This window comes from Microcaecilia unicolor, chromosome 6, assembly GCF_901765095.1.
Source record: "Microcaecilia unicolor chromosome 6, aMicUni1.1, whole genome shotgun sequence".
In the NCBI taxonomy this organism is placed as follows: Eukaryota; Metazoa; Chordata; class Amphibia; order Gymnophiona; family Siphonopidae; genus Microcaecilia; species Microcaecilia unicolor.
Window position 1 is genome coordinate 253,676,803 of NC_044036.1, and position 15,592 is coordinate 253,692,394.

General features: G+C 42.4%; 1 protein-coding gene across 4 annotated transcripts in view; it reads right to left on the bottom strand.

Annotated features, from left to right (window-relative positions):
- The window catches only part of TNC (tenascin C), a 222,745-nt gene that overhangs the window by 13,654 nt on the left and 193,499 nt on the right, over nucleotides 1-15,592 (bottom strand). For all 4 annotated transcript variants that reach the window (XM_030207149.1, XM_030207147.1, XM_030207146.1 and 1 more), the window contains 4 exons: nucleotides 13,131-13,263; nucleotides 7,860-8,011; nucleotides 6,897-6,993; nucleotides 2,325-2,486 (listed from right to left, as the gene is read on the bottom strand). In XM_030207149.1, the coding sequence (XP_030063009.1) occupies nucleotides 2,325-2,486; nucleotides 6,897-6,993; nucleotides 7,860-8,011; nucleotides 13,131-13,263 (544 nt within the window). The remainder of the gene's footprint in view (nucleotides 1-2,324; nucleotides 2,487-6,896; nucleotides 6,994-7,859; nucleotides 8,012-13,130; nucleotides 13,264-15,592) is intronic.

Consider the following 15,592-nt stretch of genomic DNA (forward strand, 5'->3'; position numbering starts at 1 on the left):
CATTCTCAGCCTTAGTCAGTCTATAGAAACTAGCAAGTGTTGAAGACAGAATTGGTTAAAACTGAGACGCTCACAGAGGGTCCTGTGCTGGACTCATGATTCCTAAGGGAAATGTTCCTCCTGAAGAAGGAGTGTTTGAAATGCGGTCTCCCATGGAGGAACAAAAGAGAGAAGGTGTGAAGAGTTAGAAGGTGCTTAAAGTCTGGAAACAGAATGTAAATTCCAGGAAGCCCTTGACACACTGCACTGATTCACTCTGCTGAAATAACACTACTCCAAGAAGAGTGCTGGAGTGAACATTGTGCTCCTGTTTGATGTGATTTGGAAGATTTTCATGATTTACAAGGACTATAATTTGAACCTTTAAGGACAATATCTAAGACACAAGTGGAAGATTTGAAATTGAAGAAACAACAATTGGGGAGCATGTACACAGTTTGTGGATATATAGAAATGTGTCCACACAAGGTTTATGTGAATGGGTGGTGAAGTGAAGGGTGTGACTGGGCGAGTTCCAGAACTTGCATAGCATAAGTTGTTTTATATGATATATGTATTGTAATAAAAGAAATTAAATATTTTAAAGGAAGAACGTTTTTTGTGATATAGTTTTGGGATCTGTTCTTCTAGCTTAAATATTTATCCCCAGTAATATATATATAACGTGGAAATATTTACAGCCTTAATGTTAGGGCATGGCTCTGATCAAAAATGTGAAGTTTGATCCAAAAACGAAGGGTCTATCTAGTATTTTTGACTAAAAATTCCAATTAGAGTGTATGTTAATCTGCATTCAAATAGAGCTCTCTGATTGGATGAGCAGCTCCTGTTAGAAAATCTGCCTGGTAATAGAGAGATTTGACTGAGACAAGATCTGCATGTTTGAGCTCCATGTGTAAGAAAGGAAAGAAAGAATTGTTGTTTGATCTAAGTTGACTGAAATTATAAAAGAGTGCCTGATTATGTGGTAAATGAGAAAATATGTGAAAAGAGATTGGTGGAAATTTACAAGTTTGAGGTTTCTCTATTGAGAAAAGGATCTGAATATTTCACTTGTAAGCCTTCCCTTCGTTCCCATCAGTGTCTCGCCTTCTTCTGACGTCATTTCCTCTGTCCGCGAGGGCGGGACACTGACGGAAATGAAGGGAAGGCTTACAAGGCTAGAGACGGGCTTTCACTGCAGCTGCTGTGATGGAGGCAGGGGAGCAAAGAGAGTCGCTGGGTGGGTGTGGATGGCTGGAGGGGGGCAGGGGAGAGGAGAGAATCGCTGGGTGGGTGTGGATGGCTGGAGGGGGGCAGGGGAGAGGAGAGAATCATTGGGTGGGTGTGGATGGCTGGAGGGGGTAAGGGAGAGGAGAGAATCGCTGCGTGGGTGTGGATGGCTGGAGGGGGGCAGGGGAGAGGAGAGTTGCTGGACATGGATGGAGGAGAGGGAAGGGAGAGAGAAGAAATGCTGGACATGGATGGAGGGGAGGGGAGAGTGAGGAAGGAGATGAGATGAGGGAAAAGGAAGAGAGAAAAACTGCACATGGATGAAGAAAATAGGCAGAAGCTGGATCCACTGGACAGTCAAGTCTGCGGAGGACCCAGCTTTTACTTACGGATGTAGGACAAGAAATGAAGAAGAAAGGCAGAAAGTAAAGAAATAAATGGAAAGGAAGCCCTGGAAACGGAGTTAAGAGGACAGATAGCAGCAGAATCGGATACTGGACCAGCATTATCAGAAAAACAAAGTAACCAGACAACAAAGGTAGAAAAGCTCATTTTATTTTCATTATAGCGTTTGGAATATGTCCACTTTGAGAATCAGGTGCTCAACATTAAAAGTTTATATTTATTTACTTATTTATGGCATTTTAGCCCACATTAAACATGAATTAGGATATTTTGTGGATCTACATGAGAATTGTGATATTATGATCCCTTGTTTCATATTGTTGACGGTCTGCATCTTCCATATGGGTGGTATATTGATGTATTAAGTTCTGCCCAGTGTAATATTTATGGTACCGTAAGGTTCCGAGTGTGTTTTTGCACAAAGTTGTGCACAGTGTTTTGCAGTTGAGCGATTGTGGTTAGTATATGCTTTGAGCAACCACTTTATTCTTTGACATATGATACATATCTAATATCTAAATTTAATAAAAGGTATTAATTGTGACTTTTATATTTATTTATTTTTTTTTCTGTGTTATCAGACAATTATGGATTTAAGCTCCACCCATGGCCCCGCCCCCTTTAGCCTCCCCAAACAGTTGGGCCACCAACCGCCTATGCTCATGGTTTTCCTACTTAGCTTGGTTATGTAATACTGTTACGCTCACCTGCTGTGCCACTGTATCCGTCCACCTTAAGCTTGTAGCGGGACTTAGCATCTCCAACAATGAAGGTATCATAGGTTGCAGAGGCAGAATCATTGCCATCTCTAAGATCAACACGAAGCTCATACTGGCCATGGTTAGTGATCTTGTGAAGATTCTCCAGGCCTGACACATAGAGGAGAAGAAGGACATGTGCACCGTCAGATTTTTACTCTTGGGATTACATATTGGCTCTTAATATCCTTGAGATGATAATGAAATATAATTGTCTATCAACAACATTTTATATTCTGCTGAAACCTTCTGTTAATGAATTATAGAACATCCCTAAAGCTAGCTCAAAAAATGAACATTAACAATATGGCCATACTTTTCATTGTGCAAAAGCAAGCTTGTGTGAGGTAGTCTTGAACCAGGTAGACTGTAGGCTGGTTCAATATAATAAAAATCTGCAGATGCCATGAAAAACCCACTGCTTTGTACAAATCTAGAAGAGGTTTATGCAGGTCTTGAGTGAATGCATGAAGGATTTTGCTTCCAGTTGTTTCTTGTTTTTTTTTTTTTAATATAAGGTTCTTAAACTGATTCAACAAAATGATAGATTCTGTGTGAGTTTGTGAAATTAGTTTATGAACCACTTTCTAAAAAGTTGTCATGTCTTTATTTCTCATTGAAATCATTGATGGAGGAGCAAGGAATCGCCATCTTGACTTCTTTATTGCCATTTTCTAAGTGTCTGCTGACAGAGAAATAAAGAATCATAATATATTTAGGGGACTTTTTACTAAAGGGTTGCCGCACGGGAACCCGGAACTACCACCGGCTCAACGTGGGTGCTGGCGGTAGTTCCACTCACACTGCACGCCATTTCTGGTGCTAGTAGAAATATTGAAAAAATATTTCCGCAGGGGGTTACCCGACAGTAATTGGACAGCGTAAGTGCTTCCCCCTGAAGTGGACGTGTGGCAAGTGTGAACTTACCACACAGCCATTTCATTTTTGGCTATTTTTACCCGCCTGCAGTAAAAGGGACCGTGGCAAAAATGGTCACCGCCGCTAGCACAGGGCCCCTTTAACCGCAGCTTAAGGGCCCCTTAAAGAGCAGAATGTTTTGCTTTGCCAGTAAGTGCCTTGTTCCTCTATTAATACTAACTAGATATGATTGGCAAATAGAAAGATGATTAGCATAGATCCTGGGATCTTCAGTTTTACCCATCAGAACTACCAGCAGGTAATATCAAATGAGATATAATTTTAATAGTGTGTGACCTGGGAAAGTTAAAAATTACCTAAAATCATCCCGCAGCTTTTCTCCACGATTAATGAGCATCATATAATATATTACTGCACATCTACAGAGGTTCTCACCACTCCTTTTCTTCATCCTTCTATCAGGCATACATAAAGGGCAATTCTATAATTACACACACAAGTGCTGAGATAACTGGCACTTAGTTGCATATGTGCATTTCCTCAAATATATCGCCTTCAATTTCCATGCAGATATTGAAGCGTATTCCATATCAATGTGCATAACTTAATTAGTTAGCAAAGTAATCAGTGCTGATAATTAGATGTTAACGAGCAATTATCAGCACTAATTGGCATTAATTTGAATTTATGCGCAGTACTTGCTAAGCATATTCTGTAACACGGTGCGTGTAAATTCTAAGCTACATAGTTGAAAAGTGGGTGTGGTTATGGGAGTGGAATGGGTGGGTCATGGGCATTTCTAAAATCTATGCTTATTGTTATAGAATACACCCGGTCCGTGCCTAATTTAGGTGTTGGGATTTACACCAAGTTTTAGTTGGCGTAACTGACTGCAACTAAATTTAGTTGCACAGAGCAGCACTCAGAGTATTCTATAATGTATGCCTAAATTAAAGCATACTTTATAGAATACGCTTTGATTTCTACATGGAAATCAAAGTGAGATATATAGAATCTAACCCATTATGTGTAAAATAGCGCATAAGTGAATTAGCATGTCACTGCAAGGGGGTATACAATTGTTCAGTGCATGAGCACAACCTGGGCATGACCCCCAGAATACTCTAAGTTACATGCCCAATCTTTTGCCCTTAGGTGCACTCATGACTGCCATTAACCTGGTGTAAGTGAGTATGTTTAACACTGTGTGCATATCTTTGGGCTTAACTACTACTACTAATTTATATAGCACTACTAGATGTATGCAATGCCGTATACATTATATGCAAGTACTTTCTCCGTCCATAGAGGGCTCACAATCTAAGTTTTGTGTACCTGGGGCAATGGATGGTTAAGTGACTTGTCCAGATACAGTTATAGAATTTATCACTCAGTGTCATGCCACTGCCTGGGCGAAGACTGCAGCAGAGACAATTTTAAGGTATGGCAGGGGGTGAGGGGTTGGGTCTGACAGGGGGTGCATACGAAACACACACACCTACAGGCAGATGATCAAAAGCAAATGCCGGTGCTAGAGGCTGTTAGCGCCATACTAGCACCAGCATTTGCTACCGCCCCATGATCAGAGCCCTCAAGCGCGTGAAACAACACGCTTGAGGGCTCTTAGCGCAAGTAGCATGCAAATGCATGCTAAACAGGGCTCTTAGCTCAAGCAGTCTGCAAATGAATGCTAATAAGCGCTTAATGCATTGATCCCCAATGATCAACATCCAGCATGCCAAAGATTGGGTCACTGGCCGCGACAAACCCTACACCAGCTCCAAGCTGGCGTTAGGGTTTGCAGATCATTGGGGAGGAATGTTGAGCCCTGTCCAGCATGCATTTGCATGCTGACAGGCCCCCATTCCCCCCTTAAGCAAACCTGCCAGCAAGGGCAGTTGAGGACGTCCAAAATTTGGACGTTTCTGTGATGGGGCAATTCAGAACGTCCAAAATTTGGACATTTCTGCAATGGGCAGTTAAGGATGTCCAAAATTGGATGTTTCTATGAGAAAGACGTCTTTCTCATAGAAACATCCAATTTTGGACGTCCTTAACTGCCCATTGCAGAAACGTCCAAATTTTGGACATCCTCAACTGCCCCGTCGCTATACCTTCAACACCACCCCCCCTCCCCTTGAAATTTGGCTATCCCTGCAACAGGGCAGTTGAGGACATCTATCTTCCGATTTAAAGATGGGCGTCCTTCTCTTTTCATTGGTCTCCAGCCCTGCCAAACAAGTGCAGAAGGATTGTGCTGAGCGCATGCTCAGGCACAATTCTCCCGCACTTCTACCCCATAATCAGAGATAATTGCGCTGCTTAAATTTGCATGCATTATCTCTGATCATAGATCTAATAGCGCCCCGTGCTGTTCCAGCGCTATTTTAGAGCGCTGTTTGGAACAGCGCGGGGCTTTTGATCATCTGCCTGCTAGTATAAATATGCCACTGTGAGGAGAGATGTTAATGAACCATAAATGGCCTTAATTGGTGCTAATTGGCATCAATTGGCAGCTACTTGCATAACTGCCCTGAAATGGTATTACAGCTTGAGTGCCCACGATCAATTGTGCGCAACTTCAGGGGGGGGGGGGGGGGCGTGGACATGGGAAAGGCATGAGTGGATCATGGGAAATGCAGGTTATAGAATACTATCTCAGGGGTAACTGAGATCACTTAAGAGCTCGTACTTATGTCAGTCATTGAGCTCATGGAAGTGCTCGTGCCTAAAGGTGCCTGCGTAAATTGACATTTATGCTTGTATTCTATAATGTGATAGAATTCACGCCTAGAATGTTCTATCAGGGCACCTTACCTTAGGCACCCTTTCTTGAATTTACTCCTAAATATGTGTGATTGGATCCCATGAATATATATACTGTGGTTATGGTGAAAGCAAATTAGTTAGAGTTCTTGGGGACCAGGTTAGGTAATGTCTCCTTTGGGGACTTTCTGTAAATCCAAATAAACAAACTTGTCTATGTTAAATGCTGCTGGTCAATATAAAGTTTTATATAAACCTAAACTATTTGTCATTACCCCTTCTAGGGGATGTGTAGCCAGAAATATTTTATTTTATTCCAGTTTTTCATTTGTTTTGTTTCAGTCCATGTTTTTTTGTTTGTTTCATGTTGTTACATTTTAGTACATTTTAACATGCACCAAAATGAATCAGTATGCACAAAATGAAATAATGTGCACTATTGCAAAATGCAACATATTATAGCGTATTTGTGTGTATCATTTAGTCAAGCAGACACTAGGGGTTCCTTATTCAGAAGGAAGTATCCGGGTAGGAAGGGCTCTACTCAGATAATTCTATCTCACTGGGTCTAACCTGCATTTTTTTGCGGCACTTACCCTAATAGTGTTGCTGCAAATCTGGGCAGACAGCCGTGTTCCTATCCAGTTAACTTACAACAACAAAAAAGGCTGTTCTAAGTTAACCAAGTAGCTATCTGGGTATTGCCATTGAATATCAGATAACTTCTAGGGGCTGCCCAAGACCCAAAAGTTTGATGACAATAGCCGGATATGGCATAGTACTAAAAATCCAGGGCTAAATCAGTTCACAGTGGCTGGTAAAAATGTTGGCGAGCAATGTAAAATGAAAGGACACAATGGAGATCTGCTAAAATACCTATCCAGAATTCTCCTTTCAGTTCTCCAAAGCTAGCAATGTAGGACCTCCAGTTCCTGTAGAAGTTTTCCTTCCCATCTACTCTTCTCAGAAACACCTATAGGGCAGAAATATCGAAAGGTTAAAATTTGATGACCCTGAGAATCATGGGTACTAGCTCGAACTGCAAGTACTTTAACATGTATTCAACTGTTATGATTCCTCACCTTACCTTTAGCAAACCTTTCTCTAACATTGTATTTTGATAGATGTCCTTTTGACCCTTTAGTATTCATTCACATTATGAGTTAGCTTTTAGCTGTGCCTAACAGTCCTTGCTCCAGCTTTCCTCCAGCACAGAGGCCTTCATATTTTGGACACATTAATTAATATGCTCTAGGTGCACCGTTTGAGAACTGCTGCTCTAGGTTCTTACCCGTCAATATTCCTAATTATCCTTGATCTTTCTGACATCTATATCTCTTTTTGCTGTTTCCTATATACATTGAGGACTATAAGCTTAAAGTTGCAGTATAATGTCTCAGGACCATGAACTCCAATAACATGTGGTTTAAGAATTCTTGTTATAACAAATTTTTGCTTATAAGAGCATGTTTTCAAAATCCTAACGGGTTCCTCATTATTCCTATGGACTTAAGTCCATCTACAATAATCTTTTCAGTTTTCCTTAAGAGTTTTCTTACAAGAAGAATGCAGTGGAATAGCTGGTAAATGAAGTACTGGTATTTGCTCTGAGGCAAGAGGAGAACATGGCTTCCTATTCATAGAAGCCAACTTTTCAAATGCTTGGGGGTGCTAAACCCAATGGAAATTATCCCCTCCCTGGACACACTCAAGGAGTTTGGCCAATATTGGGGGTAATCAAATACCCACAGCACCCACAGAGCTGACTCCTATGTTCCTATCTGCTCCATTTAATATAGAAGTGAAGCTTAGAATGTTACAGAGATCTTGAGTACTCACAATCCAACCACCTCCATCGACATTCATGTCACAGTAAACATCCAAGGGATCAGATTTGTTCCCATCCAAATAAATGGTGTAGACACCAGAGGCTGTTTCTCCATTTAAGAGAGCCTGAGAACAGTCCTTGGGATGTGAATAGAGAAGCCCAACTGCACAGAGAAAGAGAGAACTGGTTGTAAAAGATAGACCATTCTTGTGTGAGCAAATGCATTCTCAAGCATGAGTCCTGTTCATCAGTGCTGAAGAAAAGTCAAAGGAGAGTATCAGTGTTGAAATGAAAAGACAAGAACACAATTAATTGCCAATGTCAATGCTCCACGAGGGCGATGCATTTAGATTCAGCATATGGCTGGTGATGCAGAATTACTGCTTGAGCTCATTTTGTCCTTTTGAGTGCCACATCTGGTTTTATTAATACAGACAGGATGTAATTGGTTCTATCCACATGGTGGGGCAATTTTCAAGACTATGTACAGTGGGGGAAATAAATATTTGATCCCTTGCTGATTTTGTAAGTTTGCCCACTGACAAAGACATGAGCAGCCCATAATTGAAGGGTAGGTTATTGGTAACAGTGAGAGATAGCACATCACAAATTAAATCCGGAAAATCACATTGTGGAAAGTATATGAATTTATTTGCATTCTGCAGAGGGAAATAAGTATTTGATCCCCCACCAACCAGTAAGAGATCTGGCCCCTACAGACCAGGTAGATGCTCCAAATCAACTCGTTACCTGCATGACAGACAGCTGTCGGCAATGGTCACCTGTATGAAAGACACCTGTCCACAGACTCAGTGAATCAGTCAGACTCTAACCTCTACAAAATGGCCAAGAGCAAGGAGCTGTCTAAGGATGTCAGGGACAAGATCATACACCTGCACAAGGCTGGAATGGGCTACAAAACCATCAGTAAGACGCTGGGCGAGAAGGAGACAACTGTTGGTGCCATAGTAAGAAAATGGAAGAAGTACAAAATGACTGTCAATCGACAAAGATCTGGGGCTCCACGCAAAATCTCACCTCGTGGGGTATCCTTGATCATGAGGAAGGTTAGAAATCAGCCTACAACTACAAGGGGGGAACTTGTCAATGATCTCAAGGCAGCTGGAACCACTGTCACCACGAAAACCATTGGTAACACATTACGACATAACGGATTGCAATCCTGCAGTGCCCGCAAGGTCCCCCTGCTCCGGAAGGCACATGTGACGGCCCGTCTGAAGTTTGCCAGTGAACACCTGGATGATGCCGAGAGTGATTGGGAGAAGGTGCTGTGGTCAGATGAGACAAAAATTGAGCTCTTTGGCATGAACTCAACTCGCCGTGTTTGGAGGAAGAGAAATGCTGCCTATGACCCAAAGAACACCGTCCCCACTGTCAAGCATGGAGGTGGAAATGTTATGTTTTGGGGGTGTTTCTCTGCTAAGGGCACAGGACTACTTCACCGCATCAATGGGAGAATGGATGGGGCCATGTACCGTACAATTCTGAGTGACAACCTCCTTCCCTCCGCCAGGGCCTTAAAAATGGGTCGTGGCTGGGTCTTCCAGCACGACAATGACCCAAAACATATAGCCAAGGCAACAAAGGAGTGGCTCAGGAAGAAGCACATTAGGGTCATGGAGTGGCCTAGCCAGTCACCAGACCTTAATCCCATTGAAAACTTATGGAGGGAGCTGAAGCTGCGAGTTGCCAAGCGACAGCCCAGAACTCTTAATGATTTAGAGATGATCTGCAAAGAGGAGTGGACCAAAATTCCTCCTGACATGTGTGCAAACCTCATCATCAACTACAGAAGACATCTGACCGCTGTGCTTGCCAACAAGGGTTTTGCCACCAAGTATTAGGTCTTGTTTGCCAGAGGGATTAAATACTTATTTCCCTCTGCAGAATGCAAATAAATTCATATACTTTCCACAATGTGATTTTCCGGATTTAATTTGTGATGTGCTATCTCTCACTGTTACCAATAACCTACCCTTCAATTATGGGCTGCTCATGTCTTTGTCAGTGGGCAAACTTACAAAATCAGCAAGGGATCAAATACTTATTTCCCCCACTGTATATCTGCAAGGTCTGTACATAGTTTTTGCAGTGGACTTGTTCCCCTCAAAGCAATTTGTACAAAGTGTCTGAAGAGATTTGCAGCTACTTTCTATGTGAAAATGCAAATCTGGGCATATTGTTGTCTCCTCTGATTATTTTTCATGCAGGTAAAAACTCACATGTGTTTGGTCCCTATGCATAGTTTTTACCTTGGACAAAAACAGTGAAGGTGATCAAAGGAAAGAAGAGCTGCCAAAATCATCACCAATCAATGAAGTCCTTTTTTTACTAAGCAGAGGTAAACACAAACACCTGCTTCCCGTGAGCCAAAATGTACGACTGCAGGGCACGCTCGCGCCATTCAGTAGTTCAGACATCTGCATTATTTTTTAGTGCTGGGGGCATGTTTGGGGGCGGGGGGTTGAAGAGTAGACGTGTCCAGCAGTAATCAGTTAGCGCAGCTACATTGCCACATGCCAAATGATTAGCGTGTTAGCTCTTTTTGCCTACTAAATAGCTGTCGTCAAAGGCTCACGCCTAATGGCCACATGCCAATTTGGAAATCTAATATAGCCCTGTGGATTTTATTATGGTTTATAGAGCAATTAGTTTAAAAAGGCAATAAGTTATCTTTATATCAATAGCATAGCAGTCTGTGGTGCTCTTGTATTCAATTGTATGTCAAATATGTGTGCCACTTTTTTGCTACTACACCATGGGTTATTTTCTTTGTGATAAGTTAAGATAAATATATTGACACCCATCCACTTGATTCTATATATAATTATGCTTTCAATCGAGTTGCTGCATTAGCGTACAATTTTTTTTAATAAGAATTTGTTTTTAAAGATTTTTTTAGATACTCAAAGGTCGGCAGAGCTCTTTAATCCTTGACAGTACCCTGAAATTTTGGTGAACCCAGCAGGACTGCATGATTTCATGTATAATTATTGCACTATTTTGACCTTTTTAAAATATACTACTACTTGTTTAAGAAATTTATAATATACATTTTGAGACTTTTCAGTAAGGGGGTCGTTTACTAAGCTGCGGTAGCTTTTTTAGCTCGCAGTAGAAATCATCTGGCAGTAAACACTGAGATGCCCATTATATTCCTATGGGCATCTTGGCGTTTACCACTAGCTAATTTCTACTGTGAACTAAAAATACTACCGCGGCTTAGTAAAAAATCCCTAATTCTTTATATGTTTTTGTATTGGAATGATCATTGATCACTACATAATTGTCCTCCAACTGTTTTACTGAGGTAAATATTTGCCTTTTATCTTTCTTTTTCTAATTATTGTTGTCTGATGGAAAAAGTATATAATTTTTGACCTTTCAATTGTTGTTTTTAAAACTTATTTTTGTCTAAATTGATTGTAATTGTTTTAGCTATTTTTCATATATGTAGTTTTTAAAATATACGTATATATATATATTTATATGTTTTCAGACCCCTGAGGCAGGTGGCACGCTGAAACTTGGCCAGGCTGGGTCTTTTCTCAAACATTGATTGGAGATGATTTTGGCAGCTCTTTTTTTCTTTGATCGCCTTCGCTGTCTTGTCTATTTATATAATGCAGGGGTTTCTTCCTTCTTTTCTTGTTTAGTTTTACCCTTGTACAGGTTGAATAATTTTCACAATAGATTCCCGGGTGAATGGTAATTTATATGGGTAGAACGTTTTCAGAATTCCTCTCCCTGGTTATCATATACATAGTACCAGCAGTACCAATTGTTATGTTGATCCCAGCCAATATTCAGCCGGGCCCATATTAACTGTCCAGGGCTAATTCTGCCTGCAGTGGTCAGTATTTTAAAACATGCTTACCACCGCTGGCTGAATACCAACCAGTTAATTGTTATGTGACTGGATCTAGTCCTTAGTTACCTAGAGTTGCTAAGTCATCCAAGGTTGACTGAACAGCTTGATCCATTTTGGATCTGCCCCCCTGCATGCATGGAGTTGCAGTTCTCATTGTCACATCAAGTTCCCATAGATAATCAGAACTACAACTCCATGCATGCCAAATCAGAACTAGACTGGTCTGCTCAGTTGAGCTGGGTGAGCTAACAATCCTAATTACCTGGCTAGATCCTTTTGAAATCACCCCCTTCTTGTCTAGAAACTGAGGCCCCGATGCACAAAGGCAGCTGTAAAATATGGCTGCCTCGCTAAAATTTAGCGAATCGCTAACGGCCAGCGATGCACAAAGGGGATTGCATGCAAATGAGCTGTAGGGATCCCCCTTTGTGCATCCTCGCTGTTTGCGAGTTTGAGCTGTCAAATGGATTTGACACTGCTGTCAAATCCATTTGACAGCTCTGATGCACTGGACCCCCACTGTTACCCTGGTGGTCCAGTGGACCCTGACCCCCCAAGTCTTTTTTTAAAGTTTCTCTGGTGGTCCAGTGGACCATGACCCCCCCCCCCCCAACATGACCCTGTAACTTTTCTAAAAAAAATTCCCTGGTGGTGCAGTGGACTACGATCACCCCATGACCCCAGAGCCTTTTCCTGGTGGTCCGGTGGACCAAACCCCTTTCCCTGTGCAGGCACATATTCCCTCCCTCCCTCCCTCCAGCACTTGATCCACCCCCCGCCACTTCCTGTACCTTACTACAAGGTGGAGGCAAGAGAGGAGGAGCAACGGCTCCCCCTTCCTGCCTCGGGCCTGCCTGGAACAAAATGGTGGTGCCCAGGCCCTGCCCAGTGCATTCTGGTATGCACTGGGCAGGGCTAAACACCATTTAAGGAGGTCACGGGGGGGGGGGGGGGTGTTGTGGTCCATTGGACCACCAGGGAAAATTTTTAAAAAAATTTAGGGGGGAGGGTGCCGGGAGGAGAGAGGTAGGAAGCACAAGCAGACAGCCTTTATAGCTTCCTGCGTGTGCTTCTCTCCTCTCTGACAGCTCCAGAGTAGTCATAAAATTTCCTCGTTAAATTAGGGCTGCTCTGGAGCTGTGCATCCTATAGAATACACATTTGATTATGAATGAGCTCATTAGAGTACATTTCCATGGGGTTCTCGGTGGCTGCTAACAGCACATGTTAGAGCCACAAAAAACCCTTTGTGCATTCCTAGCTACCTAAACGTTTGCTTTAGACTGGCTAGAACCAGTCTAAAGCAAACATTAATAGCAAGGTAAGCTTTGTGCATCTGGCCCTGAATCTTGTAGGCTGAGAAACAGAAAGCACATTGTGACATTCCTACTTGTGGTGAGGACTGTCTGAATAGCCTTGCTCTTCACTGCTTTGTTTAATGCCTGGAGTTTTACAGTGTAGTGGGTGGATGGACTTAGATCCTCCAGTCTGTATGAAGTGGTGTCAGGATCCAGAACAACTTCCTGTAGGGGGGAGAAGAAGGTGAGGATTTTCAAAGACTGCATCATGGAAAAGTCGTTTCATGTTTTTATTTTTGTATGTCATTGCTGCTTGTAACATACCTTGAGCCTGAATAAATAAATGGTCACAGGAAATAACATACAAACATTTCTGGCTCCAAATGATGTAACTTTTATAAGGGGAATTAAAAGGAGAACTCATAATAAACAATTTATATTGTCATGAAAAAACAAGCCTGTAGAGTGGATATTTCTAGACATCTACAATGCCTTATCCATTATCTAGGCAGGAGATTAATTTTATAACAGAGCATCTGTGGGAAAAAAAATCCCCTATTTTATCAAAGCAACATAGAAACATCTTTGCTCTTAGAAAACTGACTCTTCCACTGACCTGAATAGCACACAAATGCTCTTGTACAAATTTACACTGCTCCAAAGAAGCTACATGTGTATTTTATTTTTAAAAAAATGTGTATACATTGTAGCTTGGTCTTCGTGTTGATTGCATAAAGCTACTTCAATACACAATAGTAGATATCCTCCTTGAATGTATAACTGATGTGCTTCAAGGGGAAAGTCTCATACTGTCACAGGGATATTTTGTATTTTGCACCCACGTTGTGGGTGGAACCCTTCTCGTGACTGTTATAATCACAGACAAAACCCCCTTCCTTCCAAATGTGTGCTTCTGCGAGCGTGTAGTCCTCTACTAACAGTGTTTCAATATATATATATTTTTTACTGTTTTTCACACACGATTCAAATTCTTAACATAATTATGCTGGAAATGGCAGGTTTAAAGCAGTCACTTATCTTGATATTCCATCAACTCGCTGGACCCCGACAGGTACCTGTTTAGCAGAAGCTTTGTCAAGGGATCTTCGGTAGTTGCAGATCTAATCAACTGGACCCCATCCTCTTTTGTGCTGCCTACCTTCCTTGGGGCCTCCCTGTACTGTTCCCACTCTGGGGTTTTAACTTCCCCTTCAACTGGACCCCATCCTCTTTTGTGCTGCCTACCTTCCTTGGGGCCTCCCTGTACTGTTCCCACTCTGGGGTTTTAACTTCCCCTCTGCCTAAACCCCTCTCTCCTGGCTAGGCAAGTTAGCTTTGTTTCCCTTCAAGTGACCCAGTGAGGGAGTGCAAATAAGGAAATCCAGGCTTACTCTAGGCACTCTGTCATACAGAACAAGGGCTGAGTTGTGATGTACACACTTATTTTTACATTAGGTGTCTACACATTCACACGATTCAGAACAGGTATAAATATTAGGGACCAGCAGTCATTTGCAACAACACAGGAAATGTCAATAACATATCCTATACTGCTGCATGAGATTACCAAATGAAAATTTATTCAGCCTGCAAATAGGTGGGAAAATATGGGGTACAAATGCAGCAAATAAATAAATAAAATGAGTCGAGAAAGCACATTTTGATTTTTGTCATTTGCTGATAATAGTGCGTATCACAATAGTGGAACCACCATACATGTGCTAACCCGTGGAGGGGCATTTTCGAATGGGGACGACCATCTCTAAGGGTGCCCATCTCTAAGGATGGTGCCATGAAGGGACGGGGCATCCCATATTATTGAAACAAGATGGGTGTCCATCTTTCGTTTCAATAATACGGTCAGGGATGCCCAAATCTCAACATTTAGGTCGACCTAAGAGATGGTCGACCTAAATGTAGAGATCGTCAACCTTAGAGATGGGCGACCTCGGTTTTCGTCGATAATGGAAACCGAGGACGCCCATCTCAAAAACGTCCAAATCCAAGGCATTTGGTCGTAGGAGGAGCCAGCATTCGTAGTGCACTGGTCCCCCTGACATCCCAGGACACCAACCGGGCACCCTAGCGGGCACTGCAGTGGACTTCACAAATTGCTCCTGGGTGCATAGCTCTCTTACCTTGTGTTCTGAGACCCCGAATCCCCCCAAAACCCACTACCCATAACTGTACACCACTGCCATAGCCCTTAGGGATGAAGGGGGGCACCTAGATGTGGGTACAGTGGGTTTGTGGTGGGTTTTGGAGGGCTCACATTTACCATCACATGTGTAACAGGTAGGGGGGGGATGGGCCTGGGTCCGCCTGCCTGAAGTGCACTGGACCCACTAAAAACTGCTCCAGGGACCTGCATACTGCTGTCATGGAGCTGGGTATGACATTTGAGGCTGGCATAGAGGCTGGCAAAAAATGGTTTTTAATTTTTTTGGGGGGTGGGAGGGGGTTAGTGACCACTAGGGGAGTAAGGGGAGGTAATCCTCGATTCCCTCCGGTGGTCATCTGGTCAGTTGGGGCACCTTTTTGAGGCTTGGTCATG